The 15611-nt window shown below is 39.7% G+C and overlaps 1 protein-coding gene and 1 pseudogene across 1 annotated transcript in view; one reads left to right on the forward strand and one right to left on the reverse strand.

Annotated features, from left to right (window-relative positions):
* NUS1 (NUS1 dehydrodolichyl diphosphate synthase subunit) overlaps nucleotides 1-8119 on the forward strand; it is a 45198-nt gene extending 37079 nt beyond the window's left edge. The window contains exon 5 of the mRNA XM_078369978.1: nucleotides 2942-8119. Within this exon, the coding sequence (XP_078226104.1) occupies nucleotides 2942-2969 (28 nt within the window). The 3' untranslated portion in view covers nucleotides 2970-8119. The remainder of the gene's footprint in view (nucleotides 1-2941) is intronic.
* A 1576-nt stretch (nucleotides 8120-9695) lies between these two features.
* Nucleotides 9696-10286, reverse strand: LOC100385073 (centrosomal protein of 95 kDa-like; annotated as a pseudogene).
* Between the last annotated feature and the right edge of the window lie 5325 nt (nucleotides 10287-15611).

A 15611-nucleotide genomic window follows, 5' to 3' on the forward strand; every position in this document is an offset into this window, starting at 1 on the left:
AAAATGGGACATCAAGAAAAATGTGGAAGCTACTTACCTGGGGATGTTTGACATGGCATTCATTTATGTAGTGCAGTGTTTCTCAACTGGAGTGATTTTGCCTCCCAGAGGACATTTGACTACTAGAGACATTATTGTCACAACTCAGAGGGGAGGTATACTAGTGGTATCTAGTGGGATGAGGCCAAGGATGCTGCTAAACATGCTGCCATTCACAGGACAGCCCTTTCAACAAAGAATTAGCCTCAAATGTCGGTAGTGCCAAGTCTCAGAATCTTTGGTCTAGTTTGATTTCTGTAGTTTTATCACTTAATTTTTGGGAGGTGGGGTGGTACAGGATGTTGCCTAAAATATCCTATAGGTTAATTTTTTAAAACATCAGATTTATTTAGAATTCATTCTAGATCCTAGAGATAAATTATATGGGCATATTTTAATTGTATGAAATAATATATTAACATTTTCCCACTCATTAATTTTGTTCATTATGTTCACATTTATCTTTGACATTTGACCTACCAGTTTTCCAAAGTCTGTCAGTTTCTTGTCTTAATTTTACTAGAAAGAAAATGTAGTTTTATTAGCAAGAAAAGATAATATTTTATCCATGTACAAAGTTATGAGAAATCCCATGCTTCAAATTACCCATTGTATTTATAAACATTACATTAGCAGTTTCTCCCATTCATTCTGTAGGTAATTGTGATTTCTACGGTTTAATCACTTACATTGTTCTTAAAAATGATTTTTTTTTTTGAGACAAGGTCTCACTCTGTCACCCAGGCTGCAGTGCAGTGGCGCAATCTCTTACCTCCAGGCTCCCATCTCAGCCTGCTGAGTAGCTGGGACCATAGATGCACATCACCACACCTGGCTATTTTTTATTTTCGGAAGAGAAAGGGTCTTGCCATGTTGCCCAAGCTGGTCTTGAACTCTTGAGCTCAAGCAATCTGCCTGCCTCAGCTTTCCAAAGTGTTGGGATTACAGGCATGAGCCACTGCACCTGGCCAAAAATGATTTCTAAAATGCGTATTTGTAACACATCCAGGGCTTGTTTTTGAGGTCACATCTCCAAGAATAATGACTAAATAACTGTTAAATTTCTTTGCCTCTTTTTTAATTCATCTGGTGGTCCTTTTTTAGCCTTCTCAAAGTGCAACATTGATTGAGGTGGTTTCAACCTTATGTGATTTCCAAAAATAAGTAATCAGAGTGTTCTTTATGAAAGGATTTTGCTTGCCCTGGAGTAAGATGACTTTTCTAGGGGATAATTAGAGGGAAATAAACCTGCTTTTGTTCAGGTACCTATGAGATGTAAATGTATATGAGAAATTGTCCTTATAACTCTGTCATTGACTTTGGAGTGCACACCAAATGTAAATAATCCAGGAGATTAATAGGAATGAACAGAAAATCTCCCGGCAAATGATTTCATTAAATATTAATTTATGAGTTACTTGGAAACTGAAAGCTATCTGTACATGAGTATGGAGTATGGAGAATACCAAACTGGTTACAGATTCAAACCCTATCAGATGTACTATAAGGTATCTGATGCCTATTAGATGTTAAGACCAGCTATAATGCTCATAGCATATCAGTTGGTGATGCCTTTAATTATTTTAAAGGAAAGAATCAGTTTCTCTACTGCCTACTCTTCAGAGCACTGGAAGAAAAAGCAAAGTTAACAAAATGAGCCTGTGTGCGTCTGAATATGGATTTTGGTAAATTTAAAAGGAGAAATAAGTATTACATGTAAAACAGTACTACTTAGCTACTAAACTGGAGATTATGTCCAAGAATTGTCTATTTTTTAAAAATCTAATGTCCAAAAATGATGAACTTAGCTCTTGGTAGTTAGGCATGCTGCGGAAGCCTTCTCTAACTTGCGTTTTTTTCCTATTCCCACATTCCCTGCTCTGTGTGAGGGGGAAAAAAAGTTTATTCCTTTTATTCCTTATCACAAGTAATAAGTAAGTTTACTCCTATCACAAGGAATCTTCACATTGTACCTTTGATACCATTTCTTCCACTTTTCAGGTTTCTTTTTTTCCCCCTTCCTGTTTCTGTTCTGTATTCTCCCCCTCAGCTACAGGCAGATTCAGGTTTTTAACCTAATACCTTAAGTCATTAGGTTACATCAAACTAAAAACCTTTTCCCTCCACTGTTAACTGTCCTGAGAACCTTTACCTGTTTCCTTGTTTCCTCAAGATTCCTGATCTTAGGGAAAACCCTAAGATACTTGGCTACCATTCTGCTTATAAACATAATTTAAAATGTTAATGCTTATTTTCTTAAACCTAATTTCTCTTTACACCAGTCTTATTTTACTGGGTACTTTAGGAATATACAGTAATAGATTATGATGGTATAGTAGGTTCAGTAATGGTCATCCGGACATCAAGTCCTAATCCCTAGAATTTGTAAACGTTACCTAATATTGGAAAAGGGGTCTTTGCAGATCTAATTAATGGTCTTGAGGAAAGGGGACTACTCTGGATTTTCTGGGAAGGCCCTAAATACCATCACAAATGGTCTTAAAAGAGACAAACAGATGAGGAGGAGGCCGTGTGACTGTGAGGCAGAGACTGGAGTGATGCAGCCACAAGCCAAAGAATAACTAATGGCATCAGTAGCTGGAAGAAGCCAGAAATAGATTGTCACCTAGAGTCTTAGGAAGGAATGTGGCCCTGTTAATTCAAAGTTCAGGCCTCCAGAACTGTGAGATAATAAATTTTTGTTGTTTTAAGTCACCAATTTTGTCACAATTTCTTCCAACAGTCACAGGAAACTAATACAGGTGGAAAAAATAGCAGTTACTTAGGTGATCATTAAAATTGCTATTGTGATAGAAAATAGCCTGACTGGTTAGAGTGTGTGTGTGTGTGTGTGAAAAATTTACAGATAACCATTATGCTTTACTATGTAATTATTTTGCAGCCTGTTGCTGTTTGTCTGCATACTCTGAATTGATTCAAATTATTGTGCTGTATAGACTTTTTGAGGCTCAATTTGGATTTCTGAGATAAATGAGGTATGGATTACCCTCAAATTACTGAACTGCAGTCACTTGGTAAACCTTACTTTTCAAACAACTAGTAATAAGATGGATGCCAGACCCATGTTACTGTGTCAAACAATTCAAAGGTGTAGTGGACAATCAGTGTTTGGATGGCTGTCCGTCCTCCAAATATTCCCTCCTATTTGGGATAGTCCACCATTGGTATACTCTTCATGGAAGATAGGATACTACCCCTAAGTCTAGTAGCTAAAATGTTTTTCTTTTCCTCTTCTATCTCCTGGAGCCAGGAATTGGTCATGGGATCAGGGTTCAGTTAATTTCAAACACTCCCACCCAGAACTTTGCATCTTTAGTGACTAACTTATGCATTGGAGGAGTCAGACGGAATTCATGGTGGCAGGGACAGCTGTTTCTGCCCTTCAGCACTGCTTTTGTTGGCCCATATTCCAACTTTGGTTTGTCAATATCCCATCAATAATGTGAGCTCTCAACATCCTTCCAATAAATTCCCTTTTTACTTGAAAGGTAACAAATTCTGCTTGATACTTAAGATAAACTGATATGACATTTTGGTTGCATGAATAATGTGGCATATATAGGAAGTTAATAGACAAACTTATTATTGAAGGTTTACTTCATGCCAGTCATTGTTTTAAGCATTTTAGACATTTATTTAATCCTCATAACAACCTTATGAGGAAGGTACTGTTAAAATTCCCATTTTGCAGGTAAGGAAATGGGGGCATTTGCAAAATCAAAAATAAAAGGCAGCTGATACTTTCTTACTCTGTAGTGCTTTTAACTTCAATCATTATTAGTAAGTCAGTTCTGTAAGACTGCCTTTTTAAGTGCAGCCAGGTCCAGACAGCTCAGCCACTGCAAGCTTCATGTATCCTTTATCTGCTGCTTAAGTGTGGATCTCAAAATAGCACCACATACAGATGGTGCAGCTGGCCTAGCAGATGCTGAGTGAAGCTATCTGCAAAAGTTCACAAATGAATCTGTAGTTTAATTTGTTACAGATACATAAAAATAATAAGAATGCACTATTTTAATGTATAACATTTTTAAGGAACACCTTCCTCATCTAGTGAATCATTTGGGATTATTTAAGACAATCTGAATTTTGCAGCTCAGCTGAAAACCATAAGGATAATCCCAATACAGAAGTATATACCAAAAATAACTTTTAAAGAACTCAGTATGGGTTAGGTTTTGTAATCAAACTGGCAGAAATAGTTTTTTAGGCTTTTCTGCCCTATGCCATCCTTTGACCTAGTGATATTTTACGTTTGCTGCAGTGGGCTAAAGACATCATATAGGTAGAATGGATTGTCTGAAGCATAATTCTGTGTTTCTGGAATCCTCCTGTTTCTTCAGTATTATATACATCTACCTCAATCTCCTTTGTTCTTTTATTTTCTATTAATTCTCATATTGCGTCTTACCCCCTTCTTTCCCTTGGCAGCTTATCCCGTTAGGTTTTTTTCAGCTATCTAGTGGTGCATAATGGAGTACCCCAAAATTTGCTAGCTTAAAACAATAATTTTTAAATTTATTTCTCATTATTCTGTGAGGCAGGAATTCAAAGAGGGAACAGCAGAGATGACTAATGTCTGCCCCATATCATGTCTACTACAATGTCCAAAATGGTTTCCTCACTTCCATGTCTGGTACCTGCACTAAGAAGTCTCTAATGGTAGGAGTTGGCTTGAGTGATTCTGCTGAGGTTGTATATTTAGGGCCTTTTATCTAACTGTTGGCTGGGATCCTCAATTCTTCATGCGATCTAATGACCTCTCCCTCTCCACATGGTGTCTCCAATGAAGTAACCAGATTTCTTATGTAGCAGCTTAGGATTTTCAAGAGTGAAAAGCAAGCTGCCAGGGCTTCTGCCTTCTGTTGGTCAAAAGAGGTCACTGGGCCATGTCACTTCAAGGGGAGGAGACTATAAAAGGACTTGGCGAGTCACAAAAGAACCAGGGCACTACATTGTGTAATGGCAGCATCACAACCATGTTTGTGTTCTAAGATTGTGTATATGATGGACATTTGATAAAAGCATTTTCTCCATTCTCCTTGCAGTAGGCTAGATCTTTATTTCAGTGACCTATACACAGATGTAAAAACAATTATCTTGCATATCATTGTTATTACTGCTTCTTTGGGTTAAGTCAGATTTGTAATAATTTTGGTCAGAGTTTAACAATTTAGAAAACAGTGAGCTGTGCTTCAAAATAAAGATAAGACCAGAACAAAGTGAGAATACATTTTGGAGTAAAAGAATTGGGCGATCCTATGGGTTGATTTTTTAAAATCAGCATCCTTAAGATATTACTGATGAAATATAATTTAAGATATAACTAAAATGGAGAACGATCCAAGATGGCTCATTGCTAACATCTCTGGATTGCAGCTCCCAGTGAAAGTGCAGAGAATGAGAGGACGCCACACTTTCAGACAAATTTTGGTTGCTCACGGAGCGGAAGATTCCCAGTGGAGGAGCCACACAGGTCGCCAGTGCGACTCTTGTGGCCGGGCAGCGGTTTTGCTGGCACTTGGCAGCTCTTGGTGTAGAGTAAAGAGGACTGGTCCCCCTTCTGACTGAGGTTTGGAGGAGCCGCACGGGTCGCCAGCGTGACTCTTGTGGTCAGCACAGCGGTTTTCCCAGCACCTCGGCACGGCAGCTCTTGGTGCAGAGTAAACGGGACTGGTTCCCCTTCTGACCAAGGTTTGGAGCTCCGGGAAGGCAGAGTCGCCTATTACGGACTCAAGAAGGAAGCCAGAGTGGAGATTTCTGGGCAGAAAAGCACCATCAGTCTTTTTTTTTTTTTTTTTTTTTTGAGACGGAGTTTCGCTCTTGTTACCCAGGCCGGAGTGCAATGGCTTGATCTCTGCTCAGTGCAACCTCTGCCTCCTGGGTTCAGGCAATTCTCCTGCCTCAGCCTCCCGAGTAACTGGGATTACAGGCACGCGCCACCATGCTCAGCTAATTTTTTGAATTTTTGGTAGAGACAGGGTTTCACCATGTTGACCAGGACAGTCTTGATCTCTTGACCTCGTGATCCACCCGCCTCGGCCTCCCAAAGTGCTGGGATTACAGGCTTGAGCCACCGCGCCCGGCCAGCACCATCAGTCTTAACGTCGCTGTTTTGGCCGGCACAGTGGGTTGCTCATATTTCAGCCCTGGGAACTAACAACTTGGATGTCCACTCAGAGACCTAATTTGAAAGTTGGTAATTACAAAGACGAGGTGGGTAAATTTACAATGATGGGAAGAACACAGCTTAAAAAGGCTGAGAATACTCAAAATCAGAATGCCTCTCCCTCTAAAGAGGATCACAGTTCCTCATCAACAAGGGAACAAGGCTTGATGGAGAACAAGCACATCCCATTAACAGAATCAGGCTTCAGAAGATGGATAATAAGAAACGTCTGTGAGTTAAAAGAACATGTTGTAGCCCAATGTAAAGAAACTAAGAACTTTGAAAAAAGGTTTGATGAAATCCTATTGAGAATAGACAACTTACAGAGGAATATAAGTGAATTAATGGAACGGAGGAATACAATACGGGAACTCTGAGAAGTATGCACAGGTTTAAACACTCGAATTGTTCAAGCAGAAGAAAGGATATCAGAGGTCAAAGTCCAACTTAATGAAATAAAATGAGAAGACAAGATTAGAGAAAAAAGGATAAAAAGGAATGAGCAAAGTCTCCAAGAAATGTGGGACTAGGTGAAAAGACCAAATTTACGTTTGATAGGTGTACCTGAATGTGACGGAGAGAATGAATCCAAGCTGGAAAATACCCTTCAGGATATTATTCAGGAAAATTTTCCTAAACTAGCAAAGCAGGTCAATATTCAACCCCAGGTAATACAGAGAACACCACAAAGATATTCCTCAAGAAGAGCAACCCCAAGGCACATAACCGTTAGATTCACCAGGGTTAACATGAAGGAGAAAATACTAAGGGCAGCCAGAGAGAAAGGTCAGGTTACCCACAAAGGCAAGCCTATCAGACTTACAACAGATCTCTCAGCAGAAACTCTACAAGCCAGAAGAGAGTTGGGGCCAACATCCTTAAAGAACAGAACTTTCAGCCCAGAATTTCATATCCAGCCAAACTAAGCTTCACAACTGTAGGAAAAATAAAATCTTTTATGAACAAGCAAGTACTCAGAGATTTTATTACCACCATGCCTGCTTTACAAGAACTTCTGAAAGAAGCATTACACATAGAAAGAAACAACCAGTATTAGCCTTTCTAAAAATATAACAAAGAGTAAAGAGCATCAACATAAAGAAGAACTTATATCAACGAATGGATAAAACAGCCAGTTGACATCAAATGGCAGTAATCCTAAATTTAAATAGACTAAATCCCCCAATCAAAAGATACAGCCAAAATCCAACGTTATGCTACATCCAGACCCATTTCACATGCAATGATACACAAAGACTCAAAGGGATGGAGAAAGATTTACCAACCAAATGGAGAGCAAAAATAAATAAATAAAAAGCAGGAGTTGCAATTCTCGCATCTGATAAAATAGATTTTTAAGCAACAAAGATACAGTGGTAAAAGGATCAATGCAAAAACAAGAGCTAATGATCCTAACACTCAGATACATAGAGACTTAGACTCAATGAGACAGAAAATAAGGATATCCAGGACTCGAACTCAGATCCAGAACAAGTAAACTTAATAAATATTTAAAGAGCTCTCCACTTTAAATACACAAAATATACATTCTTGTCAATACCACATCACTCCTACTCATAGGTTTAAATGAAATATTGATTGGCCATTATTAATACCCATATTTTTTAGAACAGAGCAACATTTCCATTCTCTCTCCCTCTTTTTCTTCCTCTTTCTTCCTCCACTCCTTTTTTTTCTTTCCTTCTCTCAAAAAAAAGAAAAAGAGAAATCAACTTGTAGACCTCTAGATCCAGGTCAGCAATGTCTCTCTCATTGCCTGATTTCCTTCCTTCCCTTCTCTCCCTCCCTCCCTCCCTCCGTCCCTCCCTGCCTTCCTTCCTCCCTCCATCCCTTCCTCCTTTCCTCCCTCCATCCCTTCCTCCTTTCTTCCCTCCCTCCCTTCCTTCCTCCCTCCTTCCCTTCCTCCTTTCCTCCCTTCCTGTCTTCCTCCCTTCCTACAAAAAATAAATTAATAAAAAATAAAAAGATATAACTAACATAAATGTAATCCATGAATCTTGTGTTCTTTCTCTGAGTTTTGACAATTTCATATACTTGTGTAAACATTATTCAAAATAAGACATAAATTATTTCTATCACCTCAGAAGGTGTTCTCATGCCCCTTTCCTGGTAGCTCATTATCACATCCAGAAGCAGTCATGGTTCTCTTTTCAACTACCACTGATTAGCAACTGTATGGATATAGTAATTTTTTTTTTTTCCATGTGCCTGTTTCTGCAGACTTTTTGGTAACTTCCAGTTTTAGGCTACTTTAAATAAATTTCTGCATAAAAGCTTGCTGGGATATTGATAAGAATTGTATTAACTCTAGAGATCAATTTGGAGAAAATGAAAGCCATAATTTTGTGTCTTTCAGTCAACATAGAATGGTTTATATCTCTTGGTTTTCATTTTTCTCAGCTATGTTTCATGTTTTATATTGTAGTGGTTTTCACATTTCTCATGATGTTTATTTTTAGATACTTGATGTTTCTTGATAACCTGTCACATTGTTAATTTCACTTATTAGTTGAGTAGTCATTTCTTAGATGCCATAACTTATATGCAGTCATACCACTTGTGACTTAGGATCCTTTAGCTTCTTCCTCTCCTGTCTTCATGCTGTTTATTTCTTTTTCTTGCCTTATCAAACTAGCTAGGACTTCCAATACAATGTTGGAGATAGAACACATCCTTGCCCTTTTGCCAAGGATAAGAGAAATATTGTAATATTACACCATTAAAATATAATGTTGGTATCAGATTGACAAGGTTACCCTCTGTTTCTTGTTGCTGTAAGTTTTTATTTTTAAAATCATGAATGGGTATTGTCTTTTACCAAATTTTTTTTGAGACGGAGTTTCGCTCTTGTTACCCAGGCTGGAGTGCAATGGCGTGATCTCGGCTCACCGCAACCTCTGCCTTCTGGGTTCAGGCAATTCTCCTGTCTCAGCCTCCCAAGTAGCTGGGATTACAGGCATGCACCACGATGCCCAGCTAATTTTTTGTATTTTTAGTAGAGACAGGGTTTCACCATGTTGACCAGGATGGTCTCGATCTCTTGACCTCATGATCCACCCGCCTTGGCCTCCCAAAGTGCTGGGATTACAGGCTTGAGCCACCGCACCCGGTCCTGGGTAACATTACTTCTTTTTTTTTTTTTTTTTTTTTTTTTTTGAGACGGAGTTTCGCTCTTGTTACCCAGGCTGGAGTGCAATGGCGCAATCTCGGCTCACCGCAACCTCTGCCCCCTGGGTTCAGGCAATTCTCCTGCCTCAGCCTCCTGAGTAGCTGGGATTACAGGCACGCGCCACCGTGCCCAGCTAACTTTTTGTAATTTTTAGTAGAGACGGGGTTTCACCATGTTGACCAGGATGGTCTCGATCTGTTGACCTCGTGATCCACCTGCCTCGGCCTCCCAAAGTGCTGGGATTACAGGCTTGAGCCACCGCACCCGGCCGTAACATTACTTCTTAGAGAAAAGGTGTGTGCTGTGTCTCCAAGTCTAATGATTTCACCAGTGGATTCTGCTTCATCTCCATCCCAAGAGGGGCCCAAGGTCTCAGAAGACAAGGAGCACCTTTGAAAAGAAACTATTTTTCCATGATGATTTAGTCTTTAGTACTTTCTGGCTCTTCCAAACGTTCTCCTCCATCGAATTCTTTAAAATTCTGGTCAGTTTCACTTTTCTTATGAGATGTTTCACTGATGTGTTCTGTAAGATACTCCAACAAACCATCAAATATTTCTAAGAGATTCTTAATAGATTCTTTATCTCCTTTCACAATATTTTCTCCTGTTATATGAGACAAGCTGACCTGGAGGTAACCCAATTACAATTACAGTGAATCAATTACTGCTTGTACATTGTGTGCATCATCCTCTTGACTCCTAGGACTAGCTATGAAGTCTGGTACTTTTTCTCCCGAAATAGACTGATAAAGGGCAATAAAAACATTAGCATCACAGTCTTTAAGTTCATGTATTATCAAATGTATGTGACACTTAAAAAAAAGGTTGTTGGCAATGGTTACCACTTAGCCTCCGAGTCGGCCATGTCTTGGAGGCAGTTTGCTGCCAGATTCCTACACGGCCAGGCAGGCTACAGTGTCCTGGAAGGGCCGATCCACACAGACTCGACGCTTGGAGGCAGGTGAATGAACCCAAGCATGGGGAAGGAGGCATGAAAGAGGGAGGGACCTCAAAAGGGCTGCTTGCTGCTGATTGGTCACAGAGGAGCACGTCCTTTCACAGCACATGCCAGGGCGGCGGTTTGCAGAGTTTAGAGACCATTCTCCACCGGCCAGAACCCAGTAGATGATTGTCAGACCTGTGGGTCAGCAGCCCAGGCGGGTCCTGGAGCATTGGACCCAAACACTTTCTTATGCTTAATGTTTGCATAGTATAGCTTCTTGCACATTTTAAGACTTTAATGTATGTCTTTGCTATATTTTTGAGTATTGCTTATTTATCATATCTAATAAACTGCCTTTTAACTGGAATGTTTAGTCCATTTTTACTTGATATGGTTGAGTTTAAGTCTACCATCTTGCTACTTTTTAAAATTATATATTTTTTGTTTACCTCTTTCTCCATTCTTGCCGTCTTAGGTATTTTCAACATTCAGTTGCTTTTCTCCTCTATTGTATTTTTTCATAAAAAAACTAAAATTTATTTTTATTTTAAATACACTGTATTTTTTTAAAGCAGCTTTAGGTTCACAGCAAAATTGATCAAAAAGAACAGAGTTCCTGTGTTAGTCTGTTTTGCATTGCTATAAAAGTACCTGAGGCTAGGTAATTTATAAAGAAGAGAGGTTTATTTAGCTCATGATTCTGTAGGCTGTACAAGAAGTGTAGTGCCAACATCTGCTTCTGATGAGGTCCCAGGAAGCTTACAATCATGGCAGAAGGCAAAGGAGAAGCCAGTGGATGACATGTCGGAGAGAGGGAGCAAGAGAGAGAGGGAGGAGGTACCAGGCTCTTTTTAAACAATCAGCTTTAATGTTAACTCATTACCACAGGGAGGGTACTTAGTCATTCATGAGGGATCCGCCCTCATGACCCTAGTACCTCCCACAAGGCCCACCTCCAATATTGGAGGTCACATTTTAATATGAGATGTGGAGGGGACGGAACATTCAAACTTTATCAGTTCCTCTTTACCCCCATATTTCCTCACACACATAACCGCCCCAATATCAACATCCCACACCAAAGTGGTACATTTATTACGATCATGGAACCTACAGTGACACAACATTTACACCCAAAGTCCATAGTTTAGGACTTTTGTCCATTTTTTTAAATTGGGAAATAGTGTTTCAATGCAATATTTAATTTTACAGACTAGTAATGTTTTAAACTGTAAATCTAGACATTTAAAAAGCATTGGAACAATTTGTGAAATTTATAAATATGATCCTTAGAGTTTTGAAGAATTTGACACTTTTTATGTCTGCAAAGTTTTTTTAGGTCATTCAAATCCACATGAAAATGGCTTTGGCTTAGGTAAATCCACTTTCTATATAAATATGAGATTCTTAGGTATTTTGGTTTTTGAGGAATAATAACACACATATTGAGGAAAAGCAAGAGGACATCCTTTTCTTATATCTTTAACAGCAAGGCAACATTGCCCAGAACTCCATTCCACCACTGCATTCTGTGACTTGGAATGTGTGACACATCTCAAAGCAGTCACATAAAGGAGAATAACATCTTCATAATTGGCTTAGACCAGTAAGGCTTAGACAGCCCCATCCCTAAGTCTTGGGCTTAGGGATGGGGCTGTCCTCCTCTGAATTTTATAGCCATGTGGAAGAGGTGGCTGTCTGAACAAATCAAAGTACTATTGTTAGGAAAACATGGTAGTAGACAACAATGTTGGCGAAGCCCCATTTCCACAAGTAAGTTTACTTACTCTGACTTTGGAAGCTAAAAAGTCTGGTACTGAGGGAGAGTTGCCACACAAGGGATGTGTACCGGTCTGAGGGGGAGAATCATGTAGCAAAAAAGTAAGATGGAGAGAGCATGGGGCAGTGAACCTGAGGTAGAGACGGGCTCAAAAGAGGATTCAGGCAGAAATAGGGATCGTTAAGCTGATCCCAAAGGAAAGAAAGCAAACTTCAAAGGTCTGCTTGGCTGGCTGCAAATTTTGCCTTGGGCCATCAAACTCAAATGTTTGTATAACTCATAAATAAACCAACAGCTCTAGGGAATTACAGCACAGTTATAAGTTGAGGGTCAGGACTATGAGCTGTTTCTTAAAATAATTAAGTCGTGGGGGATCTCACCTCTCTGGACATTTATGGAGTCTTATTTACTGCACAAAGGCATTGCATATGTATGTGAGGGTAAAAAGCAGAATCAGCTATATAGTTTGCAAGGCCCTATGCAAAATGAAAATTCAGAGCCCCCTGTTAAAAAAAATTAATAAGAATTTCAAGATGTTCATAGCAGAACATTAAACAAAATATGGAACCTTTCTAAACATGGGAACCCTGTACAACTATACAAATTACACAGCCATAAAGTCATTTCTGGGGGGGAGGATTGCTCTCTGTAAAGTCTGAAGAGGGACTGAGTGGCTTCCATAAACCACTCAGTGGCTTTAATAAACCCCCATATGTATTTTGATACGGCAACCTCATTGCAGCCATGTAACAACTAGAGTGGTATCAGAGCACACTATGGGGAATCAGAAGAAGCAGTTTCTAGCTGCAGTGCTACAACTGAGAGCAAGTTATTTTTTTTCAGATCTCAGTTTGCTCATTTCTTAGAATTGATCTATACTGGTAGTTTTCAAACCTTTTAAATTAGTAGAATCCCCTTTACGTTAACATTTTTACGTGGTTTGAATATTTGTGTCTTCACAAAATTTATGTTGAAACCTAATCTCCAATGTGATACTGTTAGGAGACAGAACCTTTGGGAGGTGATTTGCTTGTGAGGGTGGGACCCTCATGAGTGGGATTTGTGCTCTTACAGAGGCTGAGGAAACCATAATTCTTCCACCATGTGAGGATGTAGTAAAGTAGAAAGTGGATCCTCACGGGACACAAAATTGTCCATGACCTATATCCTTCCCAGCCCCTAGTACTGTAAGTAGTAAATTTATGTTTAAACCACCTAATTTATGAAGTTTTGTTAAAGCAGCATGGATGGACTGAATACAGGATGGAATGATTAGAGTCTTAAATACAAAAGAGATAAAAGAGAAAGTATCTAATTAAAATCTCTTCTCTTTCCTTGGCTTGTAGGTGGCCACCTTCTTGCTCTACCCTCACATGGCCATCCCTCTGGGCATGTGCACCACTGGGGTCTCTCCGTTTGTCCATATTTCCTCTTATAAGGACAATAGTCAAATTGGATTAAGGCCCCACCCTAACGACCTCATTTTAACTTAATTATTTCTTTAAAGACCCTCATGTTCACATACAGTCACATTCCGAGGTACTAGGGTTGAGAGCTTCAACATGTGAATTTGTTGGGGATACAGTACACAATTCAGCCCATTATTTTCCCCAAGCCCCAGTCACAGAGTAGGTCTGGGGAAGTACCTTGGGATCTCTAAACTACAACAGGGAGCATCAAATACACGGGATTATATTCCAGTGTATTGTATTTTCTGATTTCTGTGTATAATCAAAGTCAAAGACTGCCTTGTACATGTATGCAATCTCATTCATTTTTATAGTACCCATCAAAGATGTTTAGGAAACAGTCTATTTTGTTTTTGTTATTACTCTATTTTCTCTGGGTTTTTCCTATTTATTTATTTTTTGTTTCTAAAAAATTTATTGTTATACTTTAAGTTCTGGCATACATGTGCAGAATATGCAGGTTTGTTACATAGGTATACACATGCCATGGTGGTTGGCTGCATCCATCATCCTGTCATCTGCATTAGGTATTTCTCCTAATGCTATCTCTCCCCAGTCTGCCCTCCCCCTGACAGACCCCAGTGTGAGATGTTCTCCTCCTTGTGTCCATGTGTTCTCATTGTTCAGTACCCACTTATGAGTGAAAACGTGGTGTTTTATTTTCTGTTCTTGCATCAGTTTGCTGAGAATGATGGTTTCCAGCTTCATCCATGTCCCTGCAAAGGACATAAATGCATCCTTTTTTATGGCTGCATAGTATTCCATGGTGTATACGTGCCACACTTTCTTTATTCAATCTATCATTGGTGGGCATTTGGCTTGGTTCCAAGTCTTTGCTATTGTGATCAGTGCTGCAATAAACATACATGTGCATGTGTCTTTATAATAGAATGCTTTGTAATCCTTTGGATATATACCCAGTAATGGAATTGCTAGGTCAAATGGTATTCCTATTTCTAGAACTCTGAGGATTCACCACACTGTCTTCCACAGTGGTTGAACTAATTTACACTCCCACCAACAGGGTAAAAGCGTTCCTATTTATCCACATCCTCTCCAGCGTCTGTTGTCTGACATGGAGCCTCGCTGTGTTGCCCAGGCTGGAATGCAGTGGCACGATCTCAGCTCACTACAACCTCTGTCTCCAAGGTTCAAGTGATTCTCCTGCCTCAGCCTCCCAAGTAGCTGGGATTACAGGTGTGCCATCACACCTGGCTAATTTTTATATTTTTAGTAGAGACTGGTTTTGCCATGTTGGCCAGGCTGGACTTGAACTACTGACCTCAGGTGATCTGCCCACCTCAGCCTCCCAGAGTGCTGGAATTAGAGGCATGAGTTACCTCACCAGGCCTATTTTCTCTATATTTGATTCATGAGTGTTTTGTTTTTGCACTCTCGTACCCTTCCAGGGGCCATAATCTTCTCAACTCGGTAACTTTGATGAGGACCAACCCACCTGGTCCCTGCTCCAGAACTTCTTTATTCTCCAACTTTGTTTCCCTGCAGGACTCTGTAATCTAGATCACTCTGAGGGAAAATTTCAGTACTAATCCATGTGGGCAAACTTGCTGCTTCTCTCATTTCAGCCTTGTGTCTCTGTCGTGGTAATTGGGTTTCTATCTCAGGGTCTGGATCCATGTGACACACACTGGCTCCACATTGGTCTCTTGATAATTAGCTGATGTTTAACTTCCTGCCTTGTTAGCCTGCCCATTCTCTAAGCCTGGGAACTTTTGTGCCTTGTTCTTGCCGTCCTCCCAGTGTCATCAGCATAATCTACATCAAGAATTGGTAAAGTTTTTCTGTTAAGGACCTGTAAATAAATATTTTAGGCTTTGCCACCCATGTGGACTCTGTCAAGACTACTCAACTCTAACTCTGTAGGACAGAAGCAGCCAGAAATGACAAGTAAACAAATGAACATGACTATGTTCCAATAAAACTGTATGTACAAAAACAGTCAGAAGCTGAGGGCTGCTGACCTGAGTGCTATAGTTG

The sequence above is a fragment of the Callithrix jacchus genome, chromosome 4 (genome assembly GCF_049354715.1).
Source record: "Callithrix jacchus isolate 240 chromosome 4, calJac240_pri, whole genome shotgun sequence".
NCBI lineage: Eukaryota > Metazoa > Chordata > Mammalia > Primates > Cebidae > Callithrix > Callithrix jacchus.